Source organism: Ambystoma mexicanum, chromosome 9 (genome assembly GCF_040938575.1).
Source record: "Ambystoma mexicanum isolate Mex_15411 chromosome 9, UKY_AmexF1_1, whole genome shotgun sequence".
Classification (NCBI taxonomy): domain Eukaryota; kingdom Metazoa; phylum Chordata; class Amphibia; order Caudata; family Ambystomatidae; genus Ambystoma; species Ambystoma mexicanum.
Window position 1 is genome coordinate 674,211,379 of NC_090931.1, and position 16,808 is coordinate 674,228,186.

The following is a 16,808-nucleotide window of genomic DNA, read 5'->3' on the forward strand; positions in this document are numbered from 1 at the left end:
AGGAGAAAGAATTGAATGAGCAAAACAACACAATAATTCTTAGAATTGCTTTGTGTTGTGGTGGTGGTGCCTGCACTAGTTGCAGCAGATGAGATGTTTCAATCGAGATTAATTGTGGCCAGGACTGAAAATTGTCTGACAATACATCGTTTAAAAAGTGAGTCCTTTGTAAATGGAGTAAGTAACTAATGTATCTGTTTTGCAGAACACAGTGTTGCAGCTGTCCGAGGCAAAGCCTCTTACCGAGCAGTTCCAGCTGATAGACCAGAATGGACGAACCATTCATTATGACCTGCAGTCATTGGCAGGTTGCAACACTCAGATGGTAAGCAATAGTGTACCCACATAATAATGCATGGCATGGATGCCATATTATGTATCATTTCAATTTGTTAATGCCATGAACTGTAATAATACCTTAAAGTGAAAGTGAGGTATTCGTGCTTTGTGCCCCCCTTACCTACCATTGTCGAGGTTCAGATTTCTAGTTTGTTCAGTTTAAAAATCACAGTAGGGTTGGCCACCAGGAGGCGCACAGATGAGGAACACCTCCGTGTGAGCACCAGACCCACGGGCCCCAAAAGTGACTTGAGCCCCCACTTTTGACACCCCGTGCACAACAGCTGCCCAAGCTGTACGACTTGGGCCCCCACCCACTGGGCGAAATTTCGGGGAAAAACGGACGAGCCCTCCAAGAGAAAAAAACGTTGGTCTGAGCCTCCCCCTCCCAGCGACGTACGCAGTAGTCAGAGCGCAAGCCGTGGCTGAACAGGACCCGAGGCACCCAGCTGAAGGTACGGACCGCGCTGCAGTTCCCCCAGCAGACGCTGCATCACCGCCTGCCCCGCAACCCCTGTGGGACGGGCGAACACTCCACGCAGGCGGCCGTGTGCGCACACCCTGCACAGCCACCCGTGTGACACTGAGCCCCGGTGTCCCGCCGCGCAAAGAGGAGCGACGGAGAGGGTGAGTGCCCTCCCACCCCCGGAACACGCAGAGATGCTCCGCACAGCCTGAGGCCCCGCCGCCTCCCAGAACGCTGCCTCCCAGAACGCCCCCCACCCGAGGCCCGGGTGCGGGCAGCAGTACTCGGGTCGCAAGGTAAGAACGCCCCCCGCACCCCTACCCCAATTGAGGACCGGACTGGCGCCACTGCAGACGGCAGCGCGTGGTCTTCTGAGAGCCCTTAGCTACGGGCACCGCCCCCCACAACGCAGCGATACGCACGGGCCCCCAAGACGGGGCGCTCACGCTCTGGACTCTGTTTTCACCCCTGCCCCAGAGGACCCGTAGGGCCCCAACGAGCATAGCATCAAGGACTCGAAGGGGGGGATCCCAACACCCTTCTGGGGCCGTTGGCCCAGTTACGACCCCCCCCCCCCCGCGCCCCACACAACGCCGTTCCAGGCCCTAGGGAACAGCCTATAAAACTTTGTGCCACTAAATCGCCCCCAACCATAAGCGGCCTACAGAACACCTTGTGCCAAACTCCCTTTCCGCCCACAGGGGTGCAGTACACCATCCAATGACGCTGAAGCACTAGGCATCTCCTACAAAGGCACTGCTTCCCCCAGGCACCGTCATAAGAGAGCCAGCAGCCACCTAACACCCCCCGGAGGACAGCAATATACTCTGTGTCAAGAAATCCTTCCCACCTGCCACGCATAGCGTATTGCCCTGGGTGCATCCCACAGCAAAGCCAGACTTTGTCCACCCAGCCAAAACACCATAACTGGCAGCCCTTCGACCTACTGCAAACGACTGATGGACTACCTACATAATCCCTGCTAAATATACCAATAACGCCCACAGCAACCAAGGCAAGGAGCTTGTGCCTGCAGCAAGGGCAGTACAGAGGGTTGGGCCCCCACGTACGGGGCGTGTGCCCTCCTCTGTGCGAACGCCAGGTTTTTTTTGTCCCTCCCAGAACCAGACAGGAAGACCGGTGACGAAGAGAAACATAGCATCCAAGTGTGCCCCCCCCCCCTGATGTTTACCCGGAGCTAAAGCCCCCAGCTAAGAGATCTTTCCTACGCAACCCCACCAGTGCCTACGCACAGGACCGCATCAACATTGAAGCACCCTTGAAATCACCTTGGGCCCGCCAACAGACGCCAATTCAAATGGAGGACCCCGGGCGTGTACCTCCTCCCATCCACAGGTCTCTGACCCATGGGAGGCCCCGCACAACGGCCCACATCATACTTCAAGAACCATACATCACAGTAGTGCAGACGGTAGGGCCCTCACACCCGGAGCGTGTGCCTCCTCGCACACAAGTGCCATATTGACATTAAAAGCAAGTTTTCCAGATACGCATTTACCCCGCTTCCTCCGAACCTTGATCCCGGAACCGCAATGTCGTCGGAGACGGGTACGGCAGCCACCAAGGGTGACATCGCAGCCTTTCTTGAGTGAAATTAAAAACATGCAGCAAAATCAATAGGGTGACAGAGAGTGGACAACATCGAGGAGAGACTGAAGGGCGTCGAGAACAACCAAGCCTCGATCGATAACCTGGAAGCCCAAATGGACCTCAGGATACGTAACATAGAGAAGAGAGAGGACGAAATTCACCTTAAAATGGACGATTTAGAAAACAGAGAAAGAAGGAATAACTATGGTTCTTCGGGATTCCGGAGCACGAAGGGGAAACAGAAGAAGACCTCAAACAAACAATACATGATATCATTAAAATCCTGACGGGGGCGTGGCCAGCGCGCATGGTGTGAAGACGGAACCCGCCAGCGCTGTTGCCCGGGATCCTGTTACGGACCACACTGCCTCGATAAAACACAATATATTGGCATACATTCAGCAGTAGCATGAAGGGGAACCGTTTTCCTGCTCCCGACACTACCTTCGTGAAGAAATCAGACTTGCGTAATAAATAAATGGAACGAGAGAAGTAGAGCCCCTCCGACATACAAGATGGTGGCGCCCGCAAATGGCAAGTAAACCGCGGCGAAGCAAAATAGACGAGCAGGGAGCCCGCCGCACGCTGAGAGAAGGCAGCGGTGAACAACACCCTCCACTTCAGGCACAACAGACGCCTCGGACAGCGCCCGACTCGTCGCTGGATCTCCGGCGCCCGCACAGAACTGCGACCCAGAGGAGGAGGCATCGCGAGCACCACTCCTCGGGCTGAGCACTGGAACGGGGGCACCGACAGCGCAGAGGGAGCCCCGAAGGAGAAGAGGCGGGGGGACCCCTGCTCCGCCTAGGAGCGGCCATGCTGGCGAACCGCAGCTCAGTTGGAGCTCTGCCAGTGAGGCGGAGGGGCGCTGCCCGGACTGCGACTGAGCGCAGCGTGCCTGGAGGCGGGCTGTGAGTGGGCAGATGGTGCGGCAGGCCCCACCACAGAGCTGGGAGGCCAAGCACCACCCCAGATATGAGAGAGTGATTGGGTGGCCAAACAATAAACTGCACCAAGGGCCCCGAAGCAAGCCGGACCGAGACACAAGAGATCTCCACACTCCACCGGCAGCTGGGCTCAGGCACGGAGGTAACCCTCCCAAATAAAGCAGCCACCTAAACAGTAAGGGGGAGAAGCAGGAGATCAACCCACTGGGCACAAAGTGGCACTGGACCTAACAATGAAAACCACCAGCCTGAGTGGGAGGGAGACTAAAAAGAAGCGGATAAGCAAGAGCATTGCCTGACTCGCTACAACCTGCCCTCCAACCCCCATGGACGAAACCACCATGCACTGATCGGCCCTACGGCCAAAAATACCAATGCTAGGACAGCTGACACTCGGAGGCGGCACACAACGCTGGAACTAGCTAGGAGCGGAGACAAACCTACGCCCACAAGCGACAAGCTGGTACAGAAATCAATATAAGGGTTGTGTTACTCTTACTAATATCATGCGCCCTTGTCGTATCGTTGTAAGAAAAGATAAATCAATGCTTCTTATACTCCAAGTTAAGTCATTGATTTTTTATTACTCCTTTGGTTCCTTAGAAAAATGCCCTATATGATTACACGTGTAATCACGGAGGAACCAAAGGAGTAATAAAAAATCAATGACTTAACTTGGAGTATAAGAAGCATTGATTTATCTTTTCTTACAACGATACGACAAGGGCGCATGATATTAGTAAGAGTAACACAACCCTTATATACATTTTCGAACGGAGCAAGGGGGCCAGGAAGACTCCGTTGTTACCTAGGCATGCGACCGTAATTGGTGAACAATAAACTATTATCAAAAAGGGCGCTGAGGTCCAATTGAGGAGGTACCCTATAAAAAAGGCTCCCCACATTTTCAAGAATGGTACAGAAATCAAGCCATGACACAATGTGCCCCATGGTACTTCGGACCCGGTGATAATTTATCGGCCAGCACGCCCCAGGCTCAACAAAGCAGGGACCTTGCCGCCAAGAGGCCGACGCAATGACAGCCGTACTGCAAAACAACAATCTGGGCCACCTCCACGACAACTTACAACCAACACACACAGGCAAACCTGAGAAGCGGCAACACAACCCTACGCAACCAAAAATCCAACAAACGGTAGGTCCCAACCACGGCTCTCCGCTCAAGCCCAGAACATTTGCCAGAGAACTTGAAACCACCAACAGGGTAGCTACTCCTGATTCACAGCAACAGGCTGAGAATCCCGAGGTAAGGGAAGTCTCCCCCTAAAAACAAATTGAAAACTGTAACAATGGACTCTTTCACGGCGATCAGGCCCAAACAACAGCAAGATGCCACGGCCGCTGAAGAACCATCGACCCAGGAAGGAGACCCTAAAGACACGCAAGTCCTGCAGGCCATAGCTGCGCTCCGCACGTTTATCGACACCAAAATAGAAGAAGTTAAGTCGGACATGCAGCTGATGGGACAGGACACCCGCAATTTGACTGAAAGAGTGACTACTGCGGAGGCCACAATACAGGACAACGTCGAAAACACGTTAGACCTGAAAACTAGAGTCCAAGAATTCGAACTGAAGGTGGCGCGACTGGAGGCGTGCTCGGAAGACGCGGAAGGACGAGCCCTCCGCAACAATATTGGAATACTGGGAGTCCCAAAAGATATGGAAGGCCCAGATCCAACAGAATTCATAGAAACAATGCTACAACAAGAAATCGGAGTAGGCAAACTCTCCCAGGGATTTTCGATAGAACGGGCCCACAGGTCACTATAGAAAAGACCTCCCGCGGGCTCCAACCCACGCCCTATAATCATAAAAGTCCTAAATTTCTGCGACAGAGAGACAATATTACGATTCGAGAGAGAGAGAGAGAGAGAGAGAGAGAGAGAGAGAGAGAGAGAGAGAGAGGGCGGGAAAATCAAAAGACAAGATGCCAAAATAGTCATGTACCCAGACTATACTCCCGCAGTGCAACACGCAAGGAACTCATTCATCCCGGTGAAAGCAAGATTACGGAAACTCAATCTCAAGTACATGCTATTATACCCATCGCGCCTCAAATTACTATACAATTCGAAAAGCTATCTTCCTAGACACTCCAGCTGCAGCGAACATGTGGCTCGAGCATAATAACCTCGCAGACGATAAGGAAGACACAACAAAGGCGGTCACAAGATAATGAACATCCAATGTAACAAGAAACGACTGATGCTAGCCTAATGAAACGAAGAATGGACTATTGGCCCGAACTAAGAACTACAACACTATGAAAGCAACATTGGGCAGGAGCGCAAAGACCCAAACACGCAACGATGACGACGACACCCCCCACCCCCAGAAAACGTGTAGGCCGAATGCCAACACACCACCCGCACCGAAAGGCCTGGCAAGGCCCAGAAGGCTTGGGAGCCCCCAAGCGCTGCAACTTAGAAGCAACTGCTGGGGGCAGTTCACAGATAACCAGTTTGTTGTTCTCATTCACAGAACAGAAATCAGAATAAGCTTCTTTTCAGCTAGTTAGTTAATAGCCCATCAATATGTGGCCCTAACACGCTCCTTAAACGGAAGAACACCCTTTCCCTTCATGGTGCTTACTGGCCCCAGAAAGCGCTGTAGCACCGCCTACCTAAAAAGGGATAGATAGAGGGAAACTCGCCCTACTCCTACAATGAATGGGATGGCTTTGGGGCGAAATGCTAACAATAAATTGTCTTTTTCAAAAACACCGATATAGGCAACATTAGTTAAAAGTTGCAGTTGGGATTTTGGTCTCCCCAAGCTGCGTGCTTTGGTCAAACAGGCAGTTCGCGTGGGAATAGGCGTCACACTACGTGTACAATTTAATTGCCCTCCGCGAAGTGTGTCCGATTTTCTCAAAACCAATGGTATTCAAATAATTAAGAATATAAATAACACTCTCAAATTGTTGTTGTACTCCTTCAAAACTCCTTCTCTCTCCGGAGTCTGCACAAGAGTTAATTTTCTGAGAGTATGCAATTTCACATAAAAGCAATTAGAATGTCCACTTTGTTAGTTAGGATTCCCAATTGTTCAAGTTCACTGTGGGTCTTCCTTGGTCGGGGGACATCTGAAAGTCTGGTCGACCAGTTTCAATGATTGTTTCTTTCGTACATCATCTTCTTCAGGACCAATTGATTCTTTTATAACGACCAAATCTGTGCGCCCATCAAAGTTTTTTGACATATTCTGTGGGGCAAGCAAAAGAAAAAGTCAGGGTGACTTCTCCCATCAAAAGGGTTGGGTGTATCGCATTTAGTACTTTTAATGTGTATAGCAAACTTGCTGAAGTGATTATTCAATTAATGAAAGTCATCTCTATGACATTATAAACATGCTACTCCTCTCCCCTCCTGCCTAGGACATCCAACATTCATGTAACACTTAGCATTTAGAGGTACAGAAAATCGTACCTGAGTTGTTCGTTGTGTGTGCAATGGGAATGCACACCTAACACTGTGGTTTGGGCAGTTCTATTCAATGGATCAGTACTTCTGCCTCAATGCTATTCCTGTAATGACAACATGCAGGCATAAGTTCTTAACTTTTGTGTTCTAGCTGTTATCAATGTGCTTCCAATATTGCACACCCCATATTAACCAGTGGGCACATGGCTGTGCAAGCTATAGCACTTGTTAGTCATAATTACCTGGCTATTAGATGGGTTGCCAGGCTTGAAAAGCAGTTTTATGGTCGGTGGATTGGATCGTATTCCTCACTGCAAATCTTTTCTCATGATGATTCTGTGGGGTAGAAGAAACCCATTAGGCAAGGTTGCCCAGAGTTTACCAATCCAATGTGGTTATATTAGCAATTCATGTTTTTTAAGGGGGGGGGGGGCATACGGTACTCAAGATGTTCAAGATATGAGACTGTGCCCCTTATTCAACAATGCAGTCCATAGGAGTGCCTTTATCTTGTGGCCAAGTGCCTCTGTGGGCCGCATGTTGTAAAATATGTGCATGACCCTGTTGTACTTGAAATGCCGTATTCGTGCATTTCGTTCGTTTGCATAATCTGAGTGTGTGCACTAAGCGAGCCTCGTCCTCATGTGGGTTCCTTTTTCCCACTTACTTGTTTCATCTAGGAGGGTCCATTCGATGGCTCCACGGCTTGCACGAGCTCTATCCTTTCCTCGTGGTATTCTGTTGATCAGCGCGAAGCCGACGCGCGTGTTGCGTTTATGACACGGCATCCTGGCGGCCATTTTAGAGTGGGCATTAGGTTCAGAAGCCTAGCAGCCATCTTGGAAGGGGAAAACCCTCCCCTGTGTGCCACCACATTGTGATGGGCGGAATAGGATGGTAGGAGCCGCATTATCGGGGCTCACAGATGGTTGTATTGTTGCACCCGAATAATTATAATTCAGGTTGCGGACTCCTTCCTGTCAATATTCTAAAGTATCGAACAAAATCATTCTGTGGTGCTTTTTATGCAGCAGAGAACTATTCTTATCCAATCGCCCACACCATAGTTATTTGGACTAGAATCTAATGTAATTATATCATAATTCAATGCGTTGGATGTGAGCACCACGGTCACACCGACAGTTATTCTAAGTAGACAACATCCCCATACAAAGGTCATGGTATAATTACATTGGATTCTAGTTCCAATAACTATGGTGTGGGCGATTGGATAAGAATAGTTCTCTGCAGCATAAAAAGCACCACGGAACGATTTTCTTCGATAATTTAGAATATTGACAGGAAGGAGTCCGCAACCTGAATTATAATTATTCGGGTGCAACAATACAAACATCTGTGAGCCCCGTTAATGCGGCTCGTACCATCCTATTCCGCCCATCACACAGGGGAGGGTTTGCCCCTTTCAAGATGGCTGCTAGGCTTCTGAACCTAATGCCCACTCTAACATGGCCGCCAAGACGCTGTATCATAAACACAACACACGCGTCGGCCTCGCGCTGATCAGCACAAGCAGAATACCGTGAGGAAAGGAGCTCGCGCGAGCCGTGGCGCCATCGGGTGGACCCTCCTAGATGAAACAAGTGGGAAAAAGGAACCCACATGAGGACGAGGCTCGCTTAGTGCACACACTCAGATTATGCAAATGAACGAAATGCACGAATACGGCATTTCAAGTACAACAGGGTAATGCATATATTTTACAACATGCGGCTCACAGAGGCACTTGGCCACAAGATAAATGCACTCCTATGGACTGCATTGTTGAATAAGGGGCACAGTCTCATATCTTGAACATCTTGAGTACCGTATGCCCCCCCCCTACTCCCCTCCTTAAAAAACATGAATTGCTAATATAATCACATTGGGTTAGTAAACTCTGGGCAACCTTGCCTAATGGGTTTCTTTTACCCCACAGAATCATCTTGGCAAAAGATTTGCGGTGAGGAATACGATCCAATCCACCGACCATAAAACTGCTTTTCAAGCCTGGCAACCATCTAATAGCCAGGTAATTATGACTAACAAGTGCTATAGCTTGCACAGCCATGTGCCCACTGGTTAATATGGGGTGTGCAATATTGGAAGCACATTGATAACAGCTAGAACACACAAAAGATAAGATCTTATGCCTTCATGTTGTCATTACAGGAATAGCATTGAGGCGGAAGCACTGATCCAGTGAATAGAACTGCCCAAACCACAGTGTTAGGTGTGCATTCCCATTGCACACACAATGAACAACTCGGGTACGATTTTCTGTACCTCTAAATGCTAAGTGTTACATGAATGTTGGATGTCCTAGGCAGGAGGGGAGAGGAGTAGCGTGTTTATAATGTCATAGAGATGACTTTCATTGATTGAATAATCACTTAAGCATGTTTGCTATACACATTAAAAGTACTAAATGCGATACACCCAACCTTTTTGTCGCCCTGACTTTTTCTTTTGCTTGCCCCCCAGAATATGTAAAAAAACGTTCTGATGGGCGCATAGATTTGGTCGTTCTAAAAGAAGCAATTGGTCTTGAAGAAGATGATATACGAAAGAAACAATCATTGAAACTGGTCGACCAGACTTTCAGATGTCCCCCGACCAAGGGAGACACACAGTGAACTTGAGCAATTGGGAATCCTAACTAACTAACAAAGTGGACATTCTAATTGCTTTTATGTGAAATTGCATACTCTCAGAAAATTAACCCTTGTGTAGACTCCCGAGAGAGGAGTTTTGAAGGAGTACAACAACAATTTGAGTGTTATTTATATTCTTAATTGTTTTACTACCATTGGCTTTGAGAAAATCAGACACACTTCGCGGAGGGCAATTAAATTGTACATTGTGTGATGCCTAGTCCCACGCGAACTGCCTGTTTGACCAAAGCACGCAGCTTGGGGAGACCAAAATCCCAACTGCAACTTTTAACTAATGTTGCCTATATCGGTGTTTTTGAAAAAGACAATCGTTAGCATTTTGCCCCAAAGCCATCCCATTCATTGTAGGAGTAGGGCGAGTTTCCCTCTATCTATCCCTTTTTAGGTAGGCAGTGCTACAGCCCTTTCTGGGGCCAGTAAGGGAAATGACACCATGAAGGGAAAGGGTGTTCTTCCGTTTAAGGAGCGTGTTGGGGCCACATATTGATGGCTATTAACTAACTAGCTCAAAAGAAGCGTATTTCTATTTCTGTTTTGTGTGTTAATATTGAAGAAGATAACAGAAAGGACAAAGTACCCCAGTTTTGAGGGATTGATCTACATAGTTCACTGTATTGTTTATAGCCATGTTGTTCTCATTCACCAGAATGAAGGTTATTACCGTTGGTAAGTCTCCAAGTAATACCATGAAAAAGGGGGGATGAGGGCGGGGGGAAGGGAGAGGACGGGTCCGAGCCCACACACAAGCGGTACCTTCGGTAACCAAGCCACGACCCCGAGCAACCATGCCAAGGAAACGAGACACCCGCAATACCCTTCCTGAACCACCATGACAGCAACAGTTAAAATAATGACATGAAATGTAAGAGGTCTGGGCACTTACCTCCGCAGGAACAGAATTAAATCCTATTTACACAGAAAATCTGGGGAGGCGATTTCAACTGTGTTCATGACCCAACACTGAACAGGTCCTTACCCCAACCAAAAGGCCCATCAGCAGCAACAACTGCCCTGATGGATAGGTTAGACCTGGCGGACGCATGGCGGGAATTGCACCCAGTAACGTGAGGTTATTCATATTTCTCGTCCCCGCACGGCCTATACACGAGGCTAGATTATATCTTCATAGGCAGGGAACACCTGCACCAGATGGAAAGAGCACAATACCTGGGAAGAACTATCTCTGATCATTCCCCCCTCCTAGCGGAATGGAATCATACTGGCCCCAGACCCCCCGATCCCCATGTGGAGAATGCCCCTAGAAGCCCTGAGGGACCCAGCGTTTAGAGATGAACTACAAGTTTCCATTGACAACTACATAGAAGAGAACACGGGAAGTGTAGAACACATAAGCACAATGTGGGATGCTCTAAAAGTAGTGACAAGGGGAGAAATCATGGCAAAAGCGGGGGCATTAGGAAACTACTCCGAAAGGAATTAGACCAATGGGAACGAGAGATTAAGGGGTTGGAGGCCACTCCCATAGGCACCCACCAGAGGGAAGTTGAACTAAAAAAACTCAGGGATAGAAGCACAAATGCATGGAACAGACTTGAAAAATTCGACTATGCCACTAGAACAAACAGCACATATAGAAGCGGACAGGTTGAGTAGACTACTGGCCTGGCTCTGCAAAAAGGAGCACCCCAAACATCCTACCACCACAATGCAAGACGAGGACAGAAATATACACCAGACACAGCAGAGCATCAATGACACCTTCAAACACTTTTACGCACACCTGTATTCTCACAAGGGCCGAGTCCCCCAAGATCCGATAACAGACACACTGGAAGAGATAGGGCTCCCCACACTATCCCCTACACAAGCCGAAACCCTAGATGCAGACATCACACCTGAAGACATAGCTGAAGCTATTAGGTCCCTGGCCACATGCAAAGCTCCTGGTAGTGACGGACTACCTTCTGAGTTTTACAAAACATATGAGTCCTCCCTGACTCCCCTGCTACATGAAGTTTACCAAGCGGCATACGAAAGGAGGATACTGCCTGAAAGCATGAGAGAGACGCTTGTGGTCCCGATCCTTAAGCCCAACAAACCAGCAGACAGATGTGACTCCTAGCGATGCTTATTTATGACGTGAAAATCTTAACCACAATACTAGCCAAAAGGTTGTCCAGACTAATAGGAGCCATAATACACATAGACCAAAGCGGTTTTGTGCCAGGTCGCAATACATCCATGAACTTACGCAGGCTGCAACATGTCATAGCGCAAACTGACAAAGAATCATACACACTACTATCCCTAGACGCCGTTAAGGCATTTGATTCCATATATTGGGAATGGCTGGTGGCGGTCCTTGAGGAATTTGGTTTTGGACCAGTGTTCATTAGATGGATCAAAATACTCTATACTAAACCAAGAGCACGGGTGAAATCCGGGAAACACGTATCAGAGGCCTGGGACATATGTAGAGGGACTAGACAGGGCTGCCCACTGTCTCCTATGCTTTATATATTAGTATTAGAGCCCATAGCCATCTACTTCAGGAAGCAATTTTTCGACGCAGGTATAAGACTAGTAGGGGTGGACCACATTATCTCACTCTATGCAGATGACATTCTTTTATACGTTAAAAACCCACACCTCAACGTGCCCACCATGCTCGAAGTTCTAGACAATTACTCCAAGGTGTCTGGAATACAATTTAGCTAGTAAAAATCCTGTCTGTTCCCCTTAGCGGGTCTGAAAAACATGGACACAGAGGATTCCCTGCAGTAGGGATACGATGGCAGACCACCTCATTCCGATACCTCGGAGTCCAGATAATGCATACCTCTGAACTAATGCAGAAGCACAAAACAAAGGCAGGACTCCCAGCGCTGCGCAAGTCAATGAACTTCTGGGCGAAACTCCCTCTATCAATGATGGGCAGGGCCTTGATAGTCAAAATGATTGTCCTCCAACGATTCCTCTACGGGTTCCAGAATGTGCATTACTACATTAACAGACCCTTCTTTCGCCTACTCGAGACAATAATACGAGAGTTCCTATGGGGGAAAAGCAGACATAGGATAGCACTCTCCACGCTAGTTCTACCATACAAACTGGGCGGAATCAACTCCCAAACCTGGAAAAATTCTACGTAGCAGCCCAACTTAGTTTCGTGACCAAATGGCTAGCGGACGAACCTACATCTGGGACGCCTCTGCTGCAAGCCATGATCGCCCCGATACAACTAAAAGAGCTGATCTGGGCACCCCAACACCTGCTGAAAAACACACCCTCCCTAGCTGCCCTGGGGAGGAAAGTATGGCGCAGAGCGAAACGCTTATCCACTCGCAGCACCCCTACTCGCCAGAAGTGCCATTAATTGCCGATCTATGCACAACAAATTCGCATCTGAAACACATTAGACTATGGGAAAACACCTGGGGGACCTATATGACGAAGGCACCTTCAGGGAGTTTGCCTCACTACAGGAAAAAGAAGATATTCACATCGGCCAATTCCTATGTTACCAAAGGGTCCGCAACGCAGCACGACACAAGTGGGACACCTGGCCTGAAGAGCCAGACACGGATCCTCTCATGACGCAGCTGTACAACTTAGGGGAGGGTTGGAAACCGGTATCCCAAATATACTGCCACCTGAGTGACACTCACAGCAGCGAAGTATGGAAATGAAAGGAACATGGGAAGCAGATGGAGAGTGGAGCAGAGCACTCACATTCCCTAAAGAAGTGTCCAGAAACCACAGATTCCGGCAGATACAGCTGAACGTATTGCACCGCACTTATCTAACACCATGCAGAATGGCGAAATTTAATAAGCAAATACAACCCAATTGCGTCTGGTGCAAGGGGGAGAAAGCCGACTTGATTCACATGCTGTGGGAATGCCCCAAAACAGTGTTCCTGTGGGACAAAATAAGACAGACATGCGAAAAAGCAGGCATGACCAAGTATAAATGGACCCCGGAAGAGTGCCTGCTGGGAACTTATCCTAGACTAGCCAAACTCAAGCATGTGGTAAGACTCGTGGACATAACGTGCATACTGGCTAAAAGAACCATTGCAATGTCTTGGAAAAAACCTGCAGGGCCGCAATACAATACATGACACAGAGAACTGGAAAGATGGGTGAGCGCAGAGACAAAGGCATGGGAGGACAGTGTTGCCAGGTCCACTGACGACTCCAGTATGGCGCTGGAGGCATGGAAAGAACTCACTAGAAACATGTTCCACCCTCAGATGATAAGCCCCCATGAACTAAAGACCTCTGACAACACTAACCTACAACCAAAGCAGAGTTAACCAGGGAGAGACTTGTGCAGTCGGCAGCGGTCCCCTGAAGGCCCCCTCTTACAGTCGCCTAGCTATCCCCCCACCCCCTGGGAAATATGCTAAATATGCTACTGAAACACATGGACAAAACATGGAGACAGTTAATGTTGTTTTATTAAAATGTTAATGTTATATTATGGAAATATTGATATTACCACATGTGAAAGGCACATTTAAATGCCATGTAACAGCTGCAAATAATAAATGCCAATAAACAAATTTAAAAATAAATCATTAAAATCCTGACAGCAGATGAGAACATCGACAAACCTAAAACCGAGAGAATACATAGAGCCGGTGGCCCACCAGACGGCCCGAGGGAAGTCCTCGCCAGATTCCACCGATATCAGGATAGAACAAGGATACTCGCGAAGGCAAGGATCGGGGGCCCCCCTCACTCTCGGGGGGGGCTCAGATCACCATCTTTCAGGACCTATCCTTGATCACCCTGGCCCTGCGATGTCTCTGCAGCCCCCTAACGAAATGGTTCAAAGACCAAGGCACGAGATACAGGTGGGGATATCCCTTCTCCCTCACGTTTGAGCATGGAAGCAGAAAGATACAGCTCCGCTCCGAAGAGGAAATTCGAAAATGTATAGCAGAGCTTCTTGGGACAGGCCCAAAAGAAGGAGCACAAGAGGAGCCCGAGCCGGACAGAGCGAGATGGGAGCTTCAGGGCCCGAGGAGGAAAAGAGTCAAGGGATCCAGAAAATACGACCCAATGACACACCGGACAGTAACAAATGATGCCGTTCACTTATGCCACAAATCTCAGCGATGGCTACCACGATATCACCGCATGGATATTTACCAACATCCCGGTACCCGGCACGCCCCTGCTGCATAGCCTGACCCACAATGGGCCTGCCACCTGGAGGGCAGGGATGAGCAGTCGGACGATGAATCCGGAAACCGCATGTATCATTACATTTTCCAATTACAAGTAAAAGTTGTTGTTGTTTATTAAAATGTTCCAAGGGAAAGGGGGGAGGGGGCTCAAAATGTTACAATGATAATAACGGTGGTAGGGGTCGTGCAGTAACGACCCCCACTGGTGGTCCGATAGTGGACCGGCTGTACACACCCAGTTCAACTCGGACGCAACCGAGCCAAGATGCAGACCCTCAGGGAAAAGGGGAAGGATGAAGAAACAGAACTGAGGGCAAGGGGTATCATGTTCAATACCTCGAAGGGTAGGGAGGGGGGAGGGCAGCAGAAAACTTTACAGCCCCAGCTGGTTGGGGGCATTTCCCAGGTTACTTCCACTGCGGCGGCATCCAGCGACAGGACACGATGAGCAAACCAAATAGACACACCACTGATCAACAGACATGACAAATCAAGTGAGAGCATGGCACAATTAAAATTGGCACATTGAACGTCAAGGGGCTTAACTCTCCCACTAAAAGGTTGCTAGTGTCCAGAGAATTCAAGAGGGCGAAGCTTGGCATACTTTTCCTACAGGAAACCCGATACTGCAAGGGAGATGGGACGAAGATCCTATATGCCAAAGCAGGCGCCGAATACTGGGGCTCAGGCCCACTCTAGAAAGCTGGAGTCGGCATCTTGGTCAACAAAGCGATCCGGTTGGAACTCCTAAAAACCTGGGCCGACGTAAGTGGCAGAGCGCTTGTATTGGTCCGCAAAATACAAGGTACCATCATCACACTCCCATCCATATATGCACCTAACACCGGACAGTCCAGGTTCCTACAACAAACCATTCCTAAAGTCATGACCGAAGCAGAAGGCGAAGTGATCTTGAGAGGTGACCTTAACTCGTGGAGGGATGCAGATCAGGACAGACAAGCAGGCAATCCACTCGCAACCCCCCCCCCACCCCACCTGGCTCCGCACGCTCATTGGTTGCGGACATGATGGATGCCTACAACCTCAAGGACGCATGGCGACACATGAACCTGACGCAAACAGGCTTCACGTTCTACTCGACGCAGCACGCCACGTTCTCCAGAATTGACTATATATATACCTCACCTCAGAACTCGCTGAGGCGATGTCCGAATCCAGTATATCTCCCGTAACATGGTCAGATCACGGCATGGTTACGGCCACCATCGATCGGATGGCTCTCCCCCAGAGAAGCTCTAAATGGCGATGCAACGAAATCAACTCGGGATCAACTCGAGCAGGACATCACCCAATACTTTGAGCAAAACAATACAGGTGAAACTTCCGTAAACACAGTATGGAGGCAGTTAAAGCCACTTGGAGAGGAATACTCATTAAAGAGGGGGCAGCAAAGAAAAGAGAACACCAACTCATAGAACACAGGCTCCGAAACGAAATCACCCAACTGGACCTCATCGCCCAATCTTCTGGCCCCGACAGAATCCAAAAAATTGAGCAAGCCAACGACAAGAGGGAGGAACTGAGGCAATTAGAAACGGGTAGCATCGTGCACAAACCCCAATGTCTTAAGCAAAAACAATACGAATATGGGGACAAGGCAAGTGCCCTAGTTGCCGCAAGACTCCAGGGGCAACGCAGAGAGCGATGGGTCCCCACGATACAGAGCGAAGAAACATCCCATGGAAACCGTCCTCCCAATATACCGGAAGCCTTTGCCGACTTCTACAAGAAACTATACACTTCAGACACTGCCCCACACCCAGAGGTGATCACAGAATATATGAACAGGGTATCCCTACCAAGCCTCCCCTGGACATGGCACAAGCCATCGACGCCCCCATCACAGGAGAGGAAATTGAAGAGGCGGACAAAAGGCTTCCAGCGGGGAAAGCCCCCGGAAACGATGGCTACACAGCAGGGTTTTACAAGACCTTTAAGGACGTCCTCCTCCCATTCATGGTCGACCTTTTCAATAACATCCTCCAATCTGGCGTTGCACCTGAATCCTTCTCAGAAGCGCTTATAACGGTCATACCCAGGGAAGGCAAGGATCCCAAACAGTGTGCATCCTACCGCCCAATTTCCCTCCCAAACACTGATGCCAAAATATATAAAAGAGTCCTCACCGCGCGGCACGAGTCATACATGC

General features: G+C 49.1%; 1 protein-coding gene across 1 annotated transcript in view; it reads left to right on the plus strand.

Moving 5' to 3' along the window:
* Positions 1–16,808, plus strand: part of CARF (calcium responsive transcription factor) — a 1,085,705-nt gene that overhangs the window by 251,970 nt on the left and 816,927 nt on the right. The window contains exon 3 of the mRNA XM_069615518.1: positions 206–325. Within this exon, the coding sequence (XP_069471619.1) occupies positions 206–325 (120 nt within the window). The remainder of the gene's footprint in view (positions 1–205; positions 326–16,808) is intronic.